The 19,089-nt window shown below is 40.0% G+C and overlaps 1 protein-coding gene across 5 annotated transcripts in view; it reads left to right on the top strand.

The window, feature by feature from the left end:
- The first annotated feature begins 915 nt into the window (after window positions 1-915).
- synrg (synergin, gamma) overlaps window positions 916-19,089 on the top strand; it is a 36,585-nt gene continuing 18,411 nt past the window's right edge. For 2 of the 5 annotated variants that reach the window (XM_044353237.1, XM_044353236.1), the window contains exons 1-14: window positions 916-984; window positions 7,165-7,205; window positions 8,480-8,619; window positions 9,115-9,242; window positions 10,310-10,415; window positions 10,503-10,614; window positions 11,291-11,710; window positions 12,627-12,905; window positions 14,113-14,193; window positions 14,362-14,558; window positions 15,295-15,540; window positions 15,627-15,766; window positions 17,550-17,674; window positions 18,306-18,368. In XM_044353237.1, coding sequence (XP_044209172.1) covers window positions 950-984; window positions 7,165-7,205; window positions 8,480-8,619; window positions 9,115-9,242; window positions 10,310-10,415; window positions 10,503-10,614; window positions 11,291-11,710; window positions 12,627-12,905; window positions 14,113-14,193; window positions 14,362-14,558; window positions 15,295-15,540; window positions 15,627-15,766; window positions 17,550-17,674; window positions 18,306-18,368 — 2,113 coding nt within the window. In that variant the 5' untranslated portion in view covers window positions 916-949. The remainder of the gene's footprint in view (window positions 985-7,164; window positions 7,206-8,479; window positions 8,620-9,114; window positions 9,243-10,309; window positions 10,416-10,502; window positions 10,615-11,290; window positions 11,711-12,626; window positions 12,906-14,112; window positions 14,194-14,361; window positions 14,559-15,294; window positions 15,541-15,626; window positions 15,767-17,549; window positions 17,675-18,305; window positions 18,369-19,089) is intronic. The other 3 variants (XM_044353241.1, XM_044353240.1, XM_044353238.1) reach the window with 2 other exon arrangements.

The following is a 19,089-nucleotide window of genomic DNA, read 5'->3' as shown; positions in this document are numbered from 1 at the left end:
TCGTTCAAACTAACTCCACCTCCAGCAGCTGCAACAGTAACATGCTGCTTACACACTGATGCTTCAGTATTAATAATCTAATGTCATATATAGTAATATATCAGTCAGAGGGACCAAACCACTACTTTTACTGCAATACTTTAACTACATTTTGCTGCTAATACTTATGTACTTTTACTCAAGTAGGATTTGTCATGAATGTTTTGTACTTGTAAGGGAGTATTTTTACATTGCTGTATTGGCAGTTTTACTTAAAAGATAGGTTCAAAAATTTTCAAGTCTGTCTTAAAACAACAGGCCAAAATCCATAGTGTGTCCAAACCGTCATTTTGTGCAAAACATGCATTTAAAAGTTTATCTAAAGCTCACTCAACAGTCTGAGTTAGTCATGTCAAGTGGATATCTGCCACATTTAGAGTCTTTTTTTAGCATCAAATTCCCTCTTTGTGTTTCCTCACACAGTGTTTCCCTGTTGAGCTGCTGGGGAAGTATAGTAACAAAAAGAGGTATTGGCACTAAAAAGACTGTAACATTGCAAATATTTACTTAATTTGACTTATTTGAATGACTGAAGCTTCATATTAGCTTCATATATAAGTTTTAAATACATTGTTTTGAGACAGACTTAAAAACTGTGAACCCATCCTTAAAGTAAAGCATCTGAATACTTCTTCTTCACAGGTAAAAGGGCATTAATATGACCGAGCTGAAGTCAGTTTCAGGTTAGAAATAAAGGCTGGGGGTAGGGAAGGAAAGGACAAGGGATTTAAGGGTTAAGACAGTCCTTTCTTTAACCCAAATATAATAATTTAACAGATGAAACTCGATGAACAGCCTGGTAGTCAACAGCCAGCTGCGCCTGAGAGACAACACTCAGGGACACAATCATCCGTTTACTGCCTCTGTCACTGCTGACGTCACCTTCCAACTGGTGACTGCTGTTATCAAGATGGCGCTGCGGCCAGGATCAGGTGGAGGCAGCAGGTATTTTAGCCTTTTAAAATCAACTGTGTCTGGAAAATGTCATTCATTTGTGTGATATCCGCCTCTGACAGCCGCGTAGCCTCACATTAACGGCTCAGAAGGAGCTCGAATACAGCGATAGAGGCTGGTTTTGTTGTCGAGGCAGGGAGATGAGATGAGATGGCTGGTTGTCAGGTGTCACAGCTAACGTTAGCTAGCTGGTGCTGCTGCTGCCTGTCAGAGCTCAGAGTGGACCAAAAAATAATGTAACACCATTAATATACTAACAAATTTTACATTACATGTCTTCCATAACAGTTATTATCCTTGGAGCTAGCGGTATACAGGAGCTAGCATGGTATTTATTGTAAAGAGATGCACATCACTAGTAAGAAAATAGCTAGCACCTATGCAGAGAGGCCCGTTGACGGCTGATAGTGTCAGTAACTGGCTATATATCGACTTTCCCACTTATATTTAATATTTTATAGGCGTATTTAGTATCCTTTTAGTACACTTTTGACTGCTAAAGAAGGAGGAGCTAATGAGACTTGAGTATCTTTCAAAAATAAACTATGATTTCCTCTTATGACACAACAGCTGCAGAGGCTTGATATGTGTTTCAACCCCCTTTCAGGATTCAAACTGATCTGCGTTATTGTGTAATAAATACTTTATTATCCAATCACATAATCAACTCTGTCACACACGTATCTATATCCAGTAAGTAGTTGTACATGTTTAGGAGACGTGTAGGTATCTAATTAAAGGAGTGTGATGGTCTGCAGAGGAGAAGGAAAAAGGCCCAGCTCATGGTTCTTTCATGAGCTGAGCCCGAGCTGCTTGAATAATGAATATGCTCCAGCTACAAGCATCCTGACTGGTCAGGGGACACTGATACCACAGGTGAAACCAAAGCCCTCAAGGCTTTACAGGAGTGTGTGCAGTAGGAAAAAAAACACTGGGAAGGCAGCTGTAATGTGAAGACCTGGAGACAGTTGTTGTTGTTTGTGTGCTTTTCATCCTGCTGATTACTGACAGGCAGTTATTGACTTGTGCCATAAAGTGTGTTGGCTGGAGTCAGTATTGTTGGCTTGTCTTATGCGGACTTAATGCCTGTATGAAGAGCGTCAGTCCTCTTGTTATAGATTTATAGATAGTTTTTTTCCCCGCTAAATTAGTTGAGCAGGAATAATTATCGGACAGAGATGTGCTAATACTATGATGACATACATTTTTACAGTCAGAGATTTTTCCATACTGTTACCATTAATACTGAATCAATACTTCAAACCATGGCAGCTAGCACTGTGATATCTGTGGTTGTAATAGACCAGCTTTGTGGGCAATGATGCAAATGAAGTTGTAGTTTTATGGCGATATTGGATTTTTGTGTTTATGATTTTTTCATCAATGTGATCTGTAAGGTATTTAATTTAGAACTGTAATAATAAGTTGATTAATCGAATAGTTGCCATTTTTGACCACTAGTTTGATAATCGATGGAGTCATTTTTTAAAGAAAAAAATGTTCAGATTCTCTGAGTCCAGCTTCTCAAATTTGAATATTTCCTGGTTTCTTTAGTCTTCTATGACAATAAACTGAATATCTTTCAGTTGTGGACAAAACAAAACATTTGAAGACATCATGTTGACATTTTATTGACCAAAAAAGTTAAGTGATCAAATTGTATCAGTTCCTCAATTGATTTTTTTTTTTCCAGAAAAAATTACCATATCACAATATGCCATGATAGACAAATTTATCCACACAGCTACTCATAGCCAGTACCACTTCACTTTCACTGGTGCTGATAAAGCCTCATCTAAGGGTGTTGGCTAATGACGAATGATAAAAAGATACATAACATTTATATGCCTCATGTTGAATTCGGACCTGTAAAAATAGCTACAGTTCTTCGCTTGGTGCATCTGTTATCTGTAGCACATTCACATTTTTGTAATATTGCAGAATATTAGGGCTACAACTATATTTTCATTAGCGCTTAATCTGACAGTAATTTTCTTGATTTGGTCTACGAAATGTTGAAAACATTCTCAGAGGCCACAATAATGTCTTCAATTTGCTTGTTTTGTCTGACTAATGTTGAGATATAAATTTATTGACAAGGAAAGACAGAAAATCCTCACATTTGAGAAGCTGGACCTAAAGAACCTTTGACATTTTTGCTTCAAAAATGACCGAAACGATCATTTGACTATCAAAATAGTCGTAGATTAATTTTCTGTTGATTGACAAATTGATGCAGCTCTACGTAATATAATACTATATTGCATAATATGATGGATATATGGATGAGAAAAGAAAAGAAAATGTGTTGGATAGTTTCAATGCAGTGTGTTTGGCTGTCAGATTATACAGCAGTAATAAAGTAAAACACAGCCTTGTGCCTGAGTGCAAAACCAGGAGGTGGAGCAGTAGTGCAGTGTACAAATCCTGCTTGACACCTGTAGCAAACATTGTCGGTGTTTAGGGTAAATATATCAATATAATGAGTTTATGTAATGAAGCTTAGCTGTTGTCTTTATTTTCTGACTGTGACAGAGATGCATGATATCGATTCAATGAGGTGATGATGGCTTTGTGCAAATGTCTCTGTCTTCATCAGTGCATGTGATTACACTGTTTGTTACAGAGTTGACCTCATGAATGTCAGATGATGTCCTGATGTAATATCCTACAGGTCAAGAGTGTATTATACGATGTGTTTTGCAGCTGTTGAATTATAACTATAATATATAATCTGTTCAGTCATTTTGGAGAACTGGGGAGCATGGAAACACATTAAAATTAACCTATGACAGCCTGAGTTGTAATTTATTTCAGGTCACAGTGTTCAGAGATAAATTAGTTTGGTATTTGGTAGCAGGACAGGAATCTTTTTTGGCTACAGCGGCTGGTAATTAACTACATTAATGAAGAACCACTTTCTTTTGATTAATGTGTTTCACTGGGTACCTGGATAGAGTTTGGCCACATGATCACAATCAATTAACAGGAACCAAATCAGATGAATATTAATGCCAGACATCTTACGGAATAGAAATAATGGGTTCAGTGACAGTCATTAAGTTTGTCACATCACCAGTCTGTCTGTATTTTCTGCAGTTTCAGAATAAGCTGAAATGATTTTAGTTTTAGCCTCCTCCGTGATGATGACATTGGCTGGGTCTCGTGACCCTGCCTTCTGTCTCCCAGCTTTCAAACCAGTTTCATGATAGCTGTCGGATGATTACAGGCCTTTTACAAGGCATCGGCCTGCCTGGTGTCCACAGCTGCTGCTATGGCCGCTTATCTCCTTCGATGTTAATCTGCTCAACTGTGACCTGTTATTTGCTGCAGAATGGTGGGCAGCAGTGCTATAGTGCTCCTGTAAAAGCTTTTTAAGCTGCAAATCTTACAGGGAGCAGATGTGAGGGATGTTTCATCACTGAAGATAACACAGACAGACTACATCATTCAGTGCTATGTGAAGGCTATCCTCTTCTGTTTGCTTATTGGTTAAATGTTTTGAAATTATGACTCAGCAAAACAAATTCAGTCGATGTGGCCTGAATAGCTTATGTATACACACACTGAATCATTGCAATTTCAACATTAGAAATGCCACCATAAAGGTTTTCATATCATCTCATTCAATATATGAAGCTGCCCTCTTACAGTATATCACACATCTTTATTTATTACCACCAACAGTGCCTGTACAGTAAATTGACATCAATATGATGTAAACGTGCCAGATTTTACCAAGTGGCTGTTTTTTTTTTTTTTATCTGCAGTCGCTGTGCATGTTTGAAATAAAAGACAGACAAGCAACGATAAAGCAGTTGTTTTTTTGTTTTTGTTTTTTTTGCCTGCTGCTGCTGATGAGAGCAGTGAGAGTGAACCAAAACAGTAAAGATGTAGCACCAAAACAATGAGGTGAAGAGCCTCAAACACCTGAACTGCAGGTCAGGTGATGATTCTCTGTGGCATCATCACTACGACACACACCTTTAGCTCTACACATAGACATTTGATACATCATTAATAGGGCTGCAACTAACGATTATTTTCCTCATCAATCGGACAATTATAAGATAAATTTCAAATAAGATGAAATTCACTTCAAATATCTTGTTTTGTCTGACCAACAGTCCAAAACCCAAAGATATTCAGTTTACAATGATGTAAAATGTAGAAAAGCTGAAAATCATTACATTTGAAAAGCTTGAACTAGAAGATGTTTGGTGTTTTTTTGCTTTAAAAATCACTGATGTGATTAATTGATAACTAAAATTTTTCTTTCAATCAACAAATCAATTAATCCAGTAATCGTTTCAGCTAATCGTTCATTTTTATTACATCAGCTTTAAAGTTTATTTACTGGCTTGATAATATTTTTGTGCACAGAAATTTTGCATATTTATATAAACTATTTGTTTATATAATCAATGAATCTTTTAAGTCATTTAGCAAAAAAGTCAAGTCAGTTTGCAGGTATCAGCGTCTAAATGTGACGATTTGCTGCGTTTTTCAATTTTGTGCTTTTATAAATTATACATTATCTTTGGGGTCTATACAAATGTCACATTAATGTACGATTAATCCTTGATTGAGGAGAGCTGCCTGCTTCCTTTTTATTAGCACAGTTGTTGTGTCAGTACTGAAGTTAACAGCAGCATTATGTCGCTCACCTGCTGGATTAGTGATGCTCAGGTCTAGCTTGAAGTCAGTGCGGGTAGCAGAAAGCCCTGCTGGCTCTTTCTTCTGTTTGTCTCTGCATCATCGGTTCCAGCCTGAGTAACTGAGTTGTAATATATTGTTTGACAAATAGCTGTAGGCCTGTGTGTGTTGGCTCGGCCGAGGAGGGAGAGACTTGGCAAGAGAGCCTTCCTCTGATTATTTCTCAGAGGCTTCTGGTTTCTCGGCGCAGACCAAGCTGCTGCGACTAGAGTCCAAGTTGCCTTCAGCGTGTCTACGATGTTTCCTCACCTGCCTGTTTAGTGTCTGGCGTTAATTCTGCCGCTATTTGGCATAGATGTTAAAATTTCAAAGGATCGGTGTCTGAAAAATTCACCTTGAGCCTGGTGTTTATGAATAAACTGAAAACACTCTTAGTTTTCAGGACAAAGGCTAATGGAGAGGCTCAATCTGTTACTGCTGCTTTTTAAAGTGACAAAAAAAAACGCCTTTCTGAGCAACAGCAAACTCATATTGAATCTGTCTTTCTTTTACCTGTCAGATATACTGTAGTGCTTGTCGTCATACTCACCTTCAGATGTGATCCGACTCAACAAAGCAGTAAACGACGAAAAAAAAACATTACGTTATTTCTTGTTCAGTTGTGTTATTTGAAATTCATATGGATCCTATAATTTTTTTTTAGATAGGAACTACAGTACAGGCAGACATGAATGAGGGGGGACCCAAAAATTCTCAGAATTGTTAAAAAATTATAAATCTTTCTGTAATACCTTTATAATCCCTTTCAAAGCACTCTCTTTGGGATGTGATACACTTGTCCCGGTACTTCTCCCATTCCTGGAAACGTTTCCTGTTGTCATCTTTTGTCACTGTGTCCAGAGCCTCCTGCATTTCTTCCCGAGTTTTCTCCCTTTCAGTCCCAACTTTAGGTTCACCAAGCTGTAGAGCTACACTGTCTAGCAATAAATCAGAAAACTAAACCTTACTCCTGTGCTATCCATGGCTTCCGGTCATTTTTGGGTCCCCCCTCATACACTTTAATACAAAATGAAACTAAATTTAATTGAAGGACCATTTGTAGGTGAAATAGTTGCACTAATTTTCTAAAAAAAAAAAAAAACATGTTGTAAACTGTTTCATATCTCATTCACGTAAACATGTTTTGGTTGCAAGTAGCACAGTTAAAGAAGTAGCTTTTACTTATTTATTAATACATTTCTTATATGTTTATATTGACTGTGTGTATATCATGTATTTGCCTCTTATTTTATTATCATGTAAAGCACTCTGAACTGCTTTTGTATGAAATGATGCTTTACAAACCACATTTAAATCTTACTCTGTATCGTCGTATGCTGCAGAGGACAGGATTCTGTTTCTCACATCATGAGTTCGAATAGAGATGTCATCGCTGACGTACAGTAATCTGTTATCATTTTGTGACTTTAACCTTGGAATCTCGTAACCTGGTTTTCCTTTTTTTCCCCCCTTCAGTTTTATGTATCCTGTTGGAGGGGGCTTGGGACCGCCGCAAGGTGAGTCACTCTCAAATCAGCATTATCTATCTCACGCTATATTTCTCCACACAGCTTTTTGAGATATTCTCCATTTCATTCAAAGCCAGCCAGCTGAATGGAAATAATTTGTGATTTTTTTGTTTTTCTTCTGAAGTTGCATGCAATCAGTGAGATATAATTAAATATGAAACCAAACAAATGCAGCAGACCAGTGGCTTATAATGTCAGTGCTTTAAGAGCAAGGGAGGAAAAAGAAGGTAAAGCTTTGTAACAAGATCATAATAAAAATGTTTCCATGCTCTGTCTTGACTTTTAAAGCTTGACAAGGGTTTTGCAAAATAATATTGTGATTTTTAAATTCTGTTCAATTAGAATAAAACTAAACAATGAAATATTTATTCTAAAATAAGTACAAATTCACTTAAAAATAGATTAAAAACAACAACATTCAGTCACTGATGACACAAATGAATGAAAACTTTCCTTGTGGGCTGTTAGTAATGTGAGTACTGGGCTTCCTCATGAAAGATAAGAAATAGATCTCTATTTTGTTTCTTATTTTCTGTTAACAGTGAGCGTTGTTGTTTAAGGTCAAGAGGCATAAGTATGCAGTAGCAAGGAAATGTCACGTTGGAGCTCATACCTTGTTACTCACACCCAGTTTTGTGCATTGTGGGCTTCAGATGTATCATTTAGCTGTTTGTGTGTGTCATATTATTATATATTTAGGTTGTTGACTTGGCAGCAACACTCCTGATAAACCATCCACACACCGCTGGGACAAGCGTCTCTCAGGGGTCATTACATGCGCCCGTTAGCAATGTCATTTCAGTCAGACAAATTAGAAAGTCTGCAGCCTCCTAAACAAGTCATTTATTCAGCACCAGTTGAGCCCTAACATGGTGAATCATCTTGAGGCACCAGTAAGAGCTGGCTGCTCATCTCTGGCTGTCAAGCTTACACAGCATCTGCAAAAACAAACACACAATTTTCCATTTTTTTTCCACCCCCCTTCACTCTTCTTGTTTTGCTCCAAGTTGTCACAACAGTCACCAAAAAAAAACAGATCTGGTTGTTGCTGAGTCCGTGTCTTTTTCCAGCTGTCCAGGAAATTGATTTGTAAGACTGAATCATGTCCAGACTCTGGAGGCTTTTTTTTTTCCCAAACTCCAGACTTGTATTAACTTTTCCTACTGTCACGCTTCAAATATTAATTGAATATACTATTTTTCACCATGTCTACACTTTATCATAACAGTGTTGTGTGTGTGTGTGTGTGTGTGTTCCTGCAGGCATGGTGCCCATGCAGCAACAGCAGCAGCAGCAGCAACAGCAGGGCTTCCCTATGGTCCAGGTCATGCAGCCTAACATGCAGGGCATGATGGGAATGAACTTTGGGGGACAGATGCCTCCAGGAGCCATGCCAATGCAGGTCAGTGTATGTGTGTGTGTGTGTTTTAATGTTGGACAGATACAGTTTTATAATACCTTTATAGTATTAATAAAACTGGAAGCAATTATCTGGATTCTGTGTTTATTTATTTGCTTTTTAAGTTTCTTAGCGCTTCAGTTATCTGCATTTTTAACAAACTTGCAGGTGTAATGAGTGTTATCGATGAATACATAATAATGAAACAGTGCTGTATTGATTTAATTAATTTCATTTAGCTGGAGGCCAAGGTTAAGGGCTCCTCTGGCTCTGTTTGTTCAAATTCATCTGCTCTCAAACATTTTTAAACATCAGCACATTAACAGGAATGTATAGCAGCCTGGTGATTTTTTAACAAGACTTTAGTCCATTAACATTATTCTGAATTGCACTGCTTTCCCTCAGTGAGAGCATTTAATATCAAGTGAAAGGAGCGTCACTGCCCGAATACTAATGAGATTTCTGAGCTGCTGTCTGTATGTCTGATGAATCTAACAGGGTGGGATGGCTATTGGGATGCAGACCCCCGGGATGCAGTTCTTGGGCCAGCCACAGTTTATGGGTATGAGACCTGCTGGACCCCAGTATACTGCAGACATGCAGAAACAAATGGCTGAGGAACACCAGTAAGACTCCTTTACACACATCTTTACAACATCACGGTTCCTCTTTGTGTCTGTTTGCTTGAAGTTCATGTGCGTAACAATGAGTGGACAAAAAAAAAAAACAGAACAGTTTTTGTGCAGAAAAGAAAAAAGGTACTATATTTTTAAATTATTCCCCAGAAAAAAAAAAACTTTACTTGGACACTGAATCAGTTTCAGCTCCAGAACTGACCACTGATTTGATAACTTTATGCTCCCTTCCTTATGGTCCATTTTCCCCTTCCAGGACTTAGTCCCCCCCTCCCTCTTTTACATCTCCAGGCTTTTTTCTGGGTAGTTTCTACACATACAACTATGCCTCGTTATTGCTTTATTATTGATTGGCAGTTCTCTACTGTCTAATAAAGAGAAAAATACTTCGAAAATACTGAAAAATGTCTATGATGTGATTCTAAATGCTATATTTATATGTAAAACATTATGGCTTAAGTGACAATATCTGATTAAATGTAACCCCAATGTATTATATTGACTGTGGAGAATATTATTTCTAAACCTTTAAAAATATTTATAATTTCCAAACATGTATATATCCAACATTTCATTAATACAGGTTATATATACATATATACAGTGTGTATATATACATAAAGAAAAAAAAGTCATATAAGTTGTTAAACAGTGGTCATGATTGCTATGTTAAAGGGCAAAAATGTTCATATTTTATTGGTGAGCCCCATTATTTAGAGCCAATAGGACCAACTCTTTTTTTAAAGAGCCTTCTTTTTTCTCTTTTCTTCCACTCCTTTTTTTTCTTTAATGATTAAACTACATTAGGTTTTTGCCTTTTTTAACTCTCACTCAGTTTCCCCTCAGAACCCATTCTGTTGAGTTTTATTTACTTTTGGCCATTTCATGTCTCTTTTATTTTAATGAATATATCTATTGGAGTAAATAGTGTGTGTCTTCACCTCTTAATTGTGTTAATAATAATAAAAAAAATCTATTTTTATTTTGCTCACAACCTATTTTTAGAGTAATATTTACTTGGGTCTCCATGTAATGTCAGTACTTTATCTAACACACAGAAAACGTCTGGAGCAGCAGCAGAAGATGCTGGAGGAGGACAGGAAAAGAAGACAATTCGAGGAGCAGAAACAGAAGCTGAGGCTGCTCAGTAGTGTCAAACCCAAGGTGAGTCTCCCCACATCCTCTTTATCTCGCTATTTTCCTGACATGTCCAGTGCTCATCTTTGTAACTCACTGTTGTTTCGCTCTCAGACAGGGGAGAAGAGCCGGGATGATGCCTTAGAGGCAATCAAAGGCAACCTGGACGGTTTCAGCAGAGACGCGAAGATGCACCCCACTCCATCATCACAGACCAAGAAGCCAGGTACCCTCACATAAAAGCTTTTAGTTGTTATCCCCGGGTATTTTTCCCGTTGTTCCTCTACATCAGCAGATCTGCTCTCTGTATCCCTGCTGAAACGCCTCTGATTAGGAACAATAACTGGATGAGAGGCAGGTCAGCATGATGACTGCCCAGCTGGCAGCCAGACGAGCCAAAATAGGAAATTTCTTGATCACATTTCTTTTTATCCTATTATTTTTACTCAGTCTCTCACCTCATCTGTGCACCTGTCATTATTGTACAATTTTTATATCTGTGTTCAAAACAGTGTCTGTTTGTGGACGTCAGCGTTCACTTCCTGAACTTTTTCCAGTGTCTTAAAACTGTAGATATCCCCCCACTTAATTTATTTTTGTGCATTTCAGAAAATTGTAGGCATGCATTCATCAAACATAGCCTGAGGTAATGCTTAAGAGTCATTATTCTGGGGTTAATGTTTAAACAAATGCTACAGTTTGGAAAATTGATAATCAGTAGATTAATTAAAGAGTGAAATGCTGCATGGCAGGATTTTGCTTTAATTTGCTGTTCTACAGTTTCTGATCTTGCACAAAATAGTCTTTATCTCACTCTTGTGATGTGCAGCCCTTAATTCATTCTCCATTGTAGTGTGTGTGTCATGTGTTGTGCCATTATCATTATTTCTTCATTTTTGCAGACTCATCGCCATCACACCCGTCTGTCACCACTCACTCCCTCCCCCCAGCTTTAACAGAGGACAATGACGAGTTTAGTGACTTTCAGGGGCCTTTAGACGCCCCTGCCTCCCTCCCCTCCTCCTCCTCATCCACTTCCTCCACCTTCGGGCTCTCCTCTCAGGCCCACGTCCAGCCTCTGTCCTCCTCTCCCAAGACAGGTTTCTCTGAGGAAGATGACGAGTTTAGTGACTTTGTTCAGGGTCCTGTAAATGCCTTCCCTTCCACAAACCTACACCTCTCCTCTCAGGCCCAAGTCCAACCTTCATCCCCTTCCTCCTCCTCCTCCTCCGTCCCTCAGTCCCTCCCTGCCTCTGTGTCCATTCCCACTGCCACCCAACACTCTGCTGTCAACAGCACCAGCTCCCAATCTACATTCCAAGGTAACTCTTCTTTTGCTTTGTTGACACCTCCCCCTCCCATCCTCATAATTTATAGTCAACCATTTACACTTTGAATAATCTGGAGGATTTTTTTTTTTGTACATGTAGAGCTGCTTTTATTGCTGATGCTGAATGTTTTCACTGGTACCTCCAGATTTTTGGGTTTGGTCTTGGCCTTTGTTGCAGTGTGAAAGCATGCAGCCAGCACAGCAGATGGCCTCATTACCTAAACCTTTAAAGCTACCAGACACAACAAACTCAGCAATCAGCAAGGATGCTTAACCTGCAAAAAAACCTAACTTGCTTAGAAATGAGAGCATGTAGGAATTTGTGTGCGTTAGAGAGTTCTAACCATGTGGTATCTGTATCCACCATCGATCCTGAATCTATTTATGGTGATAGAAGGCTGTAGCTCTCGTGTCATCTGTTGTCTAATCTCTTGGTTGAGCAGCTGTTCTGTGACAGCTCCCGGCCTCTCAACTATGAATGATATGACAGAGAGATGCAACAGCTATCGCTCCATCGATGTCATCTCAATCCTTTGAGACATTTCTGACCTTGTTGTTTGGCATCTGGGGTAAGCAGATTAGATGGCCTCAGGATTGTCTGCCTGCGACAATAGAAGATACTGTAGAATCAAAATTGCAGGTTGCATCAGAAATTTGATGTTGGCAATTGGTCTAGAAAAATTAAAAGTCTGGTTGCACAGGATTAATACACCATGTGCAGGGCAACAATGGAACAAAACCTCATGTATAGTACAGGAAATACTGTATGACATTAAACTAAATATAAATACAAGTATAGCAGCAAGTATAATTGCCAATTTATATTGAGGAGAAGAGGAAAGTTGCATTTCTGTGTATAGCTGTAAAGTATGTTATCAAGAAGTTTGTTCCTCATTCACCCCCTCTAGGCCCGTCCTTGGAAGAGAAGCTATTTTCCTCATGTGATCTTACGGGTGATAAGACGGCCCAGGTTAGCTTTAAATCCAAGCAGAGTTTGGCTGAAATGGGTCCTAGAGCTAAAGTTTCAACCCAGTTTCAGTCCAGCACTAAAGCCAGGAACTGGGCTGCGGCCTCTGGGGACTTGAGTTCTGTCTTCGTCGCAGAAAGGCTACCCGAGGCCCCGGTGTCAGCACCCAGCGCCCCCCCATCAGCTGCTGACTCGTCCCCTCAAACCAGTAGTGACAGTGGTGAGAGAAATGCCTGTTTATTAGACTTTCACAGCTTCTTCTTCTCTCCCTTGCTTTGCTGCAGTATTAACACATCCTCTAGGCAGTAGTTTTATTTCTGTCCTGGGTAAATATTTTCACTCTTTTTTAACCCCAACATCATAATTCTGTACCTCTTACAGCAGCTTAATCTCTTCTGTTTCTTTGGGTCATAATTGGTTTATACCACATTCAGCACTGGGCATCAGACTATCGCAGCCTGAAATGAAATCACACATTTTCTTTACCTGTGGGATTACTGTGGAGTGGCAGTGTCTTCTAGGTACCCTGCCTAGTGTCCGTACTTCCTCTCCTAAGCCAAGTTTCTGCTCTTATTTCTGCCCGCTTTATACCTCCATTTCTTCAGGCCAAATCTCATCAGAGGGCCTTCTCATGTTGGCGCTCTCTATACACAATGTGGAAATGGACTGTGTCTGTAGAGGTCCTGGGGTAATACCTACTGACTCAATGAGCTGCCGTCTGTTCCCTCGCTGTGTAACACCATCTCAGAGAACGACCTCTGGCGCATGCTGACTGCTTTGGTCTAACAGGATGCGCATGGACTGGCAGGTGCCATTGGGGCCTAAACATAATCCAAGGCTGATTGTGCATGCCACTCTGCTACTCCTTTGTGTTATTTGTTTGTCTGTGTCCTTGGTGTCATCGAGGGAAATACAGAGGCTCATTATGTAGACTGGGGAGATTTGTAATAAGATTCATTTAACTGCCCAAGACTGAGGGTAGTATTATGTTCAAAGTGGCTGCCTGAGTAAACATATGCTTTGCAGACACAGTGTTAGGGATGCAAGCATGCAATATCTTTTTTCTATTTGCAGGAAAAATAACTTTATTAAGGTAGATGTCAACAGTTGAATGAGACTTTTAGCTATTTTTCTTACAAGGCAAACACATTCTCCCCTCTCCTTGAAGTTGGAAAAACCTAACAGACTGATTTATCAATGTCTGACGAGACAGGATGCTTGTGATTCAGTGCAGGGGAGCATTACATCTGCACTCAGCCTTCCGGACATCAGGTGTATGATTTTGTTGAGCTGGATACCAGCAGGGCTCAGCTGCCAAGAGGCTTGGCAAATCGTATGCCTGGGCAAGGCTTTTGCTAAAACAACTAACTGTGTGTGTGTGCGTTTGTGTGTGTGTGTGTGTGTGTGTCTCTCTCTGCTTGTGACAGCGGGTGTTGGCGTGTACCCACAACAAGAGCACATTCAGCCCATGATGCCAACCTGGGTTTACAATGACAGCCTCGTCCCAGGTAAACATTTACACATGAAAATGGCCAGTATAACGTTCCCGAGTATTCATATTGCCATGACATTAATTTGTGTTTTGTTAAAAGAAATGAAACTACACTGTACTGATCTCAAGTTTAATTAAGTATTTAATGGCTGAATTTTTTTTGTCTCTGTTTTTCTGTACTCAGAAATGTTCAAGAAGGTTCTCGAAGTCACCATGACTCCGGCAGGGATAGACACAGCCAAGCTCTATCCGATATTAATGTCATCAGGTCTTCCCAGGGAAGCACTGGGGCAAATCTGGGCATCCGCCAACCGCACAACACCTGGCATGTTGACCAAGGAGGAGCTCTACACTGTACTTGCACTAATTGGTGTGGCGCAGGTAAACACTGGCGTCAAGACAAATTATCCACTTAAAACGACTTCACTAATCACCTCCCATTGCTTCCCCGGCGCCTCGCCACAAACTCTACACTGAAATTAGACGAGCTTAGCTGGAAAGCAGGAGAAAGAGTCAGCGCTGTGAATCAGCCCAGGGCTCGTGAGCCGAAAACATGGCTGAGCCCCCCTCAGCAGAGTTTGGCAGGAGGCTTCTTATCATCCTCAGCCCGGGTCTGTCACCACCACCCCTGGGAGTATGCAAATCTGCAGGCAGCTCACGAAACACTGCATGCCACGGCTTCCATGCGAGGAATAATAAGACACCTTTGGTGATGTAAATCTTCAAGAGACTTAAAACACTAGCACAACAAGAAGCATTCTCTTGTGTGGTGAAAAAAAAGTTTGAGTGACATCTGTTCAAAAGGAATCTGTCTTTACTGAATAATATATATGCAAGTCTTTTTTCCTAGTTCAGTGAATACATACAATGCAATACAGTGCCAACAGATAAAATAGGTTCAGAGTAGCTACTGTGTTCTGATGTCCCTCAAGATCTCTCTCTCTTTAATGATCTTTCGTAAATTAATTGACATTGGGATGTTATGTGTGAAATTGAAATCTGCATTTTACATATTTATAAGATTCTCACAAATTACATGATGAAATATTAAAGCTTTGCCCTTTCCGTTGGATTTATTGACTGGCCTTATCCTTAAAATCTATTTACTTTGTTTCAGAGTGGCCTCCCAGCAATGAATGTGGAAATCCTCAGTCAGTTCCCATCTCCACCAGTGCCCAACCTTCCTGCCCTGGCCATGGCCATGGCTCCCGTCATGCCCCAGCACCAGCAACCCATGATGGCCCAGCCCCCCGTCTCCATGGCCATGCCCACACCTGCACCACCAGTCATGGCGATGACACCCGCAGCACCGGCTCAAGCACCCACAAACACTAACTTCATCGCCAGTTTCCCTCCTGCACAGGTAACACGGCCATGCTTTTAGCTCTGCATTTTCCTGTTATTGATCATAACTCACATCTCACTCACTAACACATTGACCCGTCTTAGGCGACCAAAACCGACGACGACGATTTCCAGGACTTCCAGGAGGCTCCGAAGCCAGGAGCAGGAGACCAGGCCTTCACTGAGTTCCAGGGGGATTCTAGTGCAAGTTTCCCCACCAGCATAGCATCGCAACACCAAAACAGGTAACAGGTGTGAGTGTTGATGAGATCCTGAGAAGGAATCCTGAAATTGAGAAACGTGATTTGAATTCTAGCCTACATATTGAACAATGTATTAAAAAGCTGAAAGTTTTAATTAGTGGTTTTCACCAGCTGTTATGACCCTATGTTAAAGCTGAAGTGCAGAACTTTTGTCTCCCCCTTCTGGCAGTGAGAGTAATTATAAAAACACTGTCAACAAATGCTTACGTCACAGGCTTCGCGGTAGCCTACTCGGCAGATAAATTGTTTTGAGCGTCACACAACCCTCGCAAAATGACTCATTTCACTATCAGAATTTGATTCATTCAGTCTGATAAGATTTGGAAAGTCTAGAAGAGCCGCACGATTAAATTATTTAGTCCCCATTCGAGTTAGCCGAGGGCTAACTGGATTAGCCAGCTCGGCCGGTGGAAGTCTCGGGGTGCGTATTCAAACAGCCAGTGCGGGAATGTTAAACCCGACGTGAGATTTAAAAACTCTGTATACTGTGAAATACAGAGAGATTTATCTGGCCTTGATAGGCTTAATCAGCATTGTGTGAACTCGTTTGGCAAAGGCTTGAATGTAACGAATGTTCATTTATGTGTAAAAGTTCTGCACTGAAGGTTTCAATCTACATTATAGGAAATATACACAGTACGTTCACTGTTCCTCATTATTTCACTACCCTTTTGCACTCCAAATACTTTTCTGAAGAAATGATGTAAATGTTTGCAGTGTTGAGGGTCTAATATTCAGCCCTGAATGGTTATTTATAACAGAGTTATTCTGCATAATATCTGTGTCTTGTACAGTCTATCTTGGAGATGATATAGTCAGACACATCGTCTTAATATCTCCCAATAACCTCCTCAGAATAACAATGAGTTTGGGTCATCTCTTAATGAATTCATTTCAGTGGACAGTAGATTGGCTCATTTCTTTATATTACTTTCTAAGCCCGTATGGAGTGACTGTCCTTTCACTGAGGGGGAAGCTGAAAGGCAATTATCCGTTGAAAGACAAAGAGAAGGCAGAACTAAATTATCTCCTATCTAAGTGGCATACTGGAGAGTTTTATAAAAACTCATATTTCTCCCCCTGAAAACATACAAGTCAGACTGTTTCAGACAAGTAATGAGAATTCTGAGATTGTCATTTAATTAAACGAGAGGCTGAAAAAGCTCATGTAGGGTTGCCAGGCCGAACTGGCAGGCATAACTTACTGTCAGATGTCTTCAGAGAGAGGGATTTGAGGAAATTGGTTTTCACTGGAAAATGAGCTTAGCGCTTCCCCATAGCACTTGATTCTTGTGTGTTATCAGATCAGCTACATAAACAATGTAAAGTATGATTTTTATACATGTTCGGCTTTGTTTCTTATTGATTTTTCTGTATCATACAATGGCACCAGTACAAGCTCATTTGATTATAATATATATTTAAACATTTGCTTATATTTAGCTTTGTATGCCATGAGAGTAGAAAAGATAAGTTAAAAAATTTCATAAAATGGACTTTCAATCTGATATACCAGATATATATAGTATATAATGGGTTAGGGTTAGGGTCTACCACCTTAAATAAAGCAAATATATGGATAAAAGTATCGCCAGCTTGCATCAGCATGGTTAGGCCTACAGAGAATGGAAAAGAGAAAAAAAGTCTCTCCAAACTTTTTTAACCCAGGGTAAATGTTCAGTCAGCTCAGGCAGCTTACAGGGATTTAACTCCACTATTGAACCTCACTGCCTGATTTCTGACTATAGCTTTTGTGTCCCCGCAGTGCGCCTGCCATGCTGACTCCAGTGTCTGGTTCCTCCTCTGTCTCTGTCACATCCTCTGATAAATACGCTGTCTTCAAGCAGCTGTCTGTGGATCAGCCTGCAGAGCCCACACCCCCCGCCTCAGGTACCTTCTATACCTCACACAGGGTGTACGGGATGTTAGGAACTTTGTCTGCTCTCAGGAAAATGGGTAAACTTTGGCAAAAAAGATTCACATTTATTTCATACATTAAATCTGCTCTCAGCGAAGTAGGTTTGGGAGGGAAAAAATATGCTCCTCAGACGTTTAAACCAACACAGTAACACAGAGAATGACTCACCTCCCACTCCTTCTAGCTAGAGAGCTGGCAAGGATTGATTGAAAGCAGAAAGCGACACCATCACCTCAGACGTCTCATCACTCAAATGGGTTTCGGCACATTTTACCACGACACAGCTGAGGAACAACTACTGCTCCTCAGATTCTGAAATATTGTTCATCCAACTAATACAGAATTTTTTATTACCTCAAAAATAATATTGACCCCTGAAGGTTACCTCCTGCAACTTTAAACCGGATAAACTATATCCAAAGCAGCTTAAATGAGAGCGCCTTCAGTATTAGAGGAAATGTTTTTACTACTTTATAAAGCGTGTTTTGCCCTTGAACAATACATACAGTGCATTACCAAACTATATTAAGGTAATACCTGCCTCTGTGTTACAGGTGATGGATTTTTACCCCTTGTTCTTCTTTTATGTTTTTTTCAATCCAGATATTGGAGACAAATACAGTGTGTTCAGACAACTTGAGCAACCTGCTGACAAAAAACCAGTCGGTAAGAAACTCAGCGATCTCTCCTCAAACACACTCGCGTTCATATACATGTTAGCAGATCCCATCATTCTTTTCACCATCTTTGTTCCCGAGCCAAATCCCCTTTGGCCTCTTTGCCAAATGACAAAGAGGGCTCTGAGATGGTCCCTGCAAGCAACAGATGGCTAGAGGACAATAGAGACCTTCAAGAACAATATCACATTCTCTTTAAACAAAGCCTGGTTGCAATTTGTAGGGAGGAGAGTGAGATTCCTACCAATTAAACATTGTATTATAACTCGGGTAAAGCTGTCAGGTCGCTACAGAGCTGTATTACCATTTGTGCCATGTTTACACTGAATCTTGTTTTGCAAGCCTGCAGTGTTGATACCAGTGTGTTTCCCGTCCCTGTTTCATTAGAACAGTTTTCGATGGGGACGGCTCTTACAACTCCAGTAAGTCATGCTTTGCGGTGACCTTTCCTTGGCATTGTCAGGCTCCATCTCGGATGAGCCCATTAGTTATCTTTTTTCCACCATACACCAGCAGTGTGAACAGATTCTCTATTTCAGTCCACGCATATATTATACCACAGTGTATTCTGACTTTTTTTCTGTGTGCTTTATACAAACGTCATGTTGCTCAAAGACAAAAGGATTCTGTTACTGCTGCTGAAGTTTTTAAAGCATACTGAATATGGAGTTTTCTCGATGCAAAAAATACCCATCTTAACTAGTACTTTC

Source organism: Thunnus albacares, chromosome 6 (assembly GCF_914725855.1).
Source record: "Thunnus albacares chromosome 6, fThuAlb1.1, whole genome shotgun sequence".
NCBI classification, from domain to species: domain Eukaryota; kingdom Metazoa; phylum Chordata; class Actinopteri; order Scombriformes; family Scombridae; genus Thunnus; species Thunnus albacares.
This window is presented reverse-complemented; position numbering and strand designations above follow the sequence as displayed.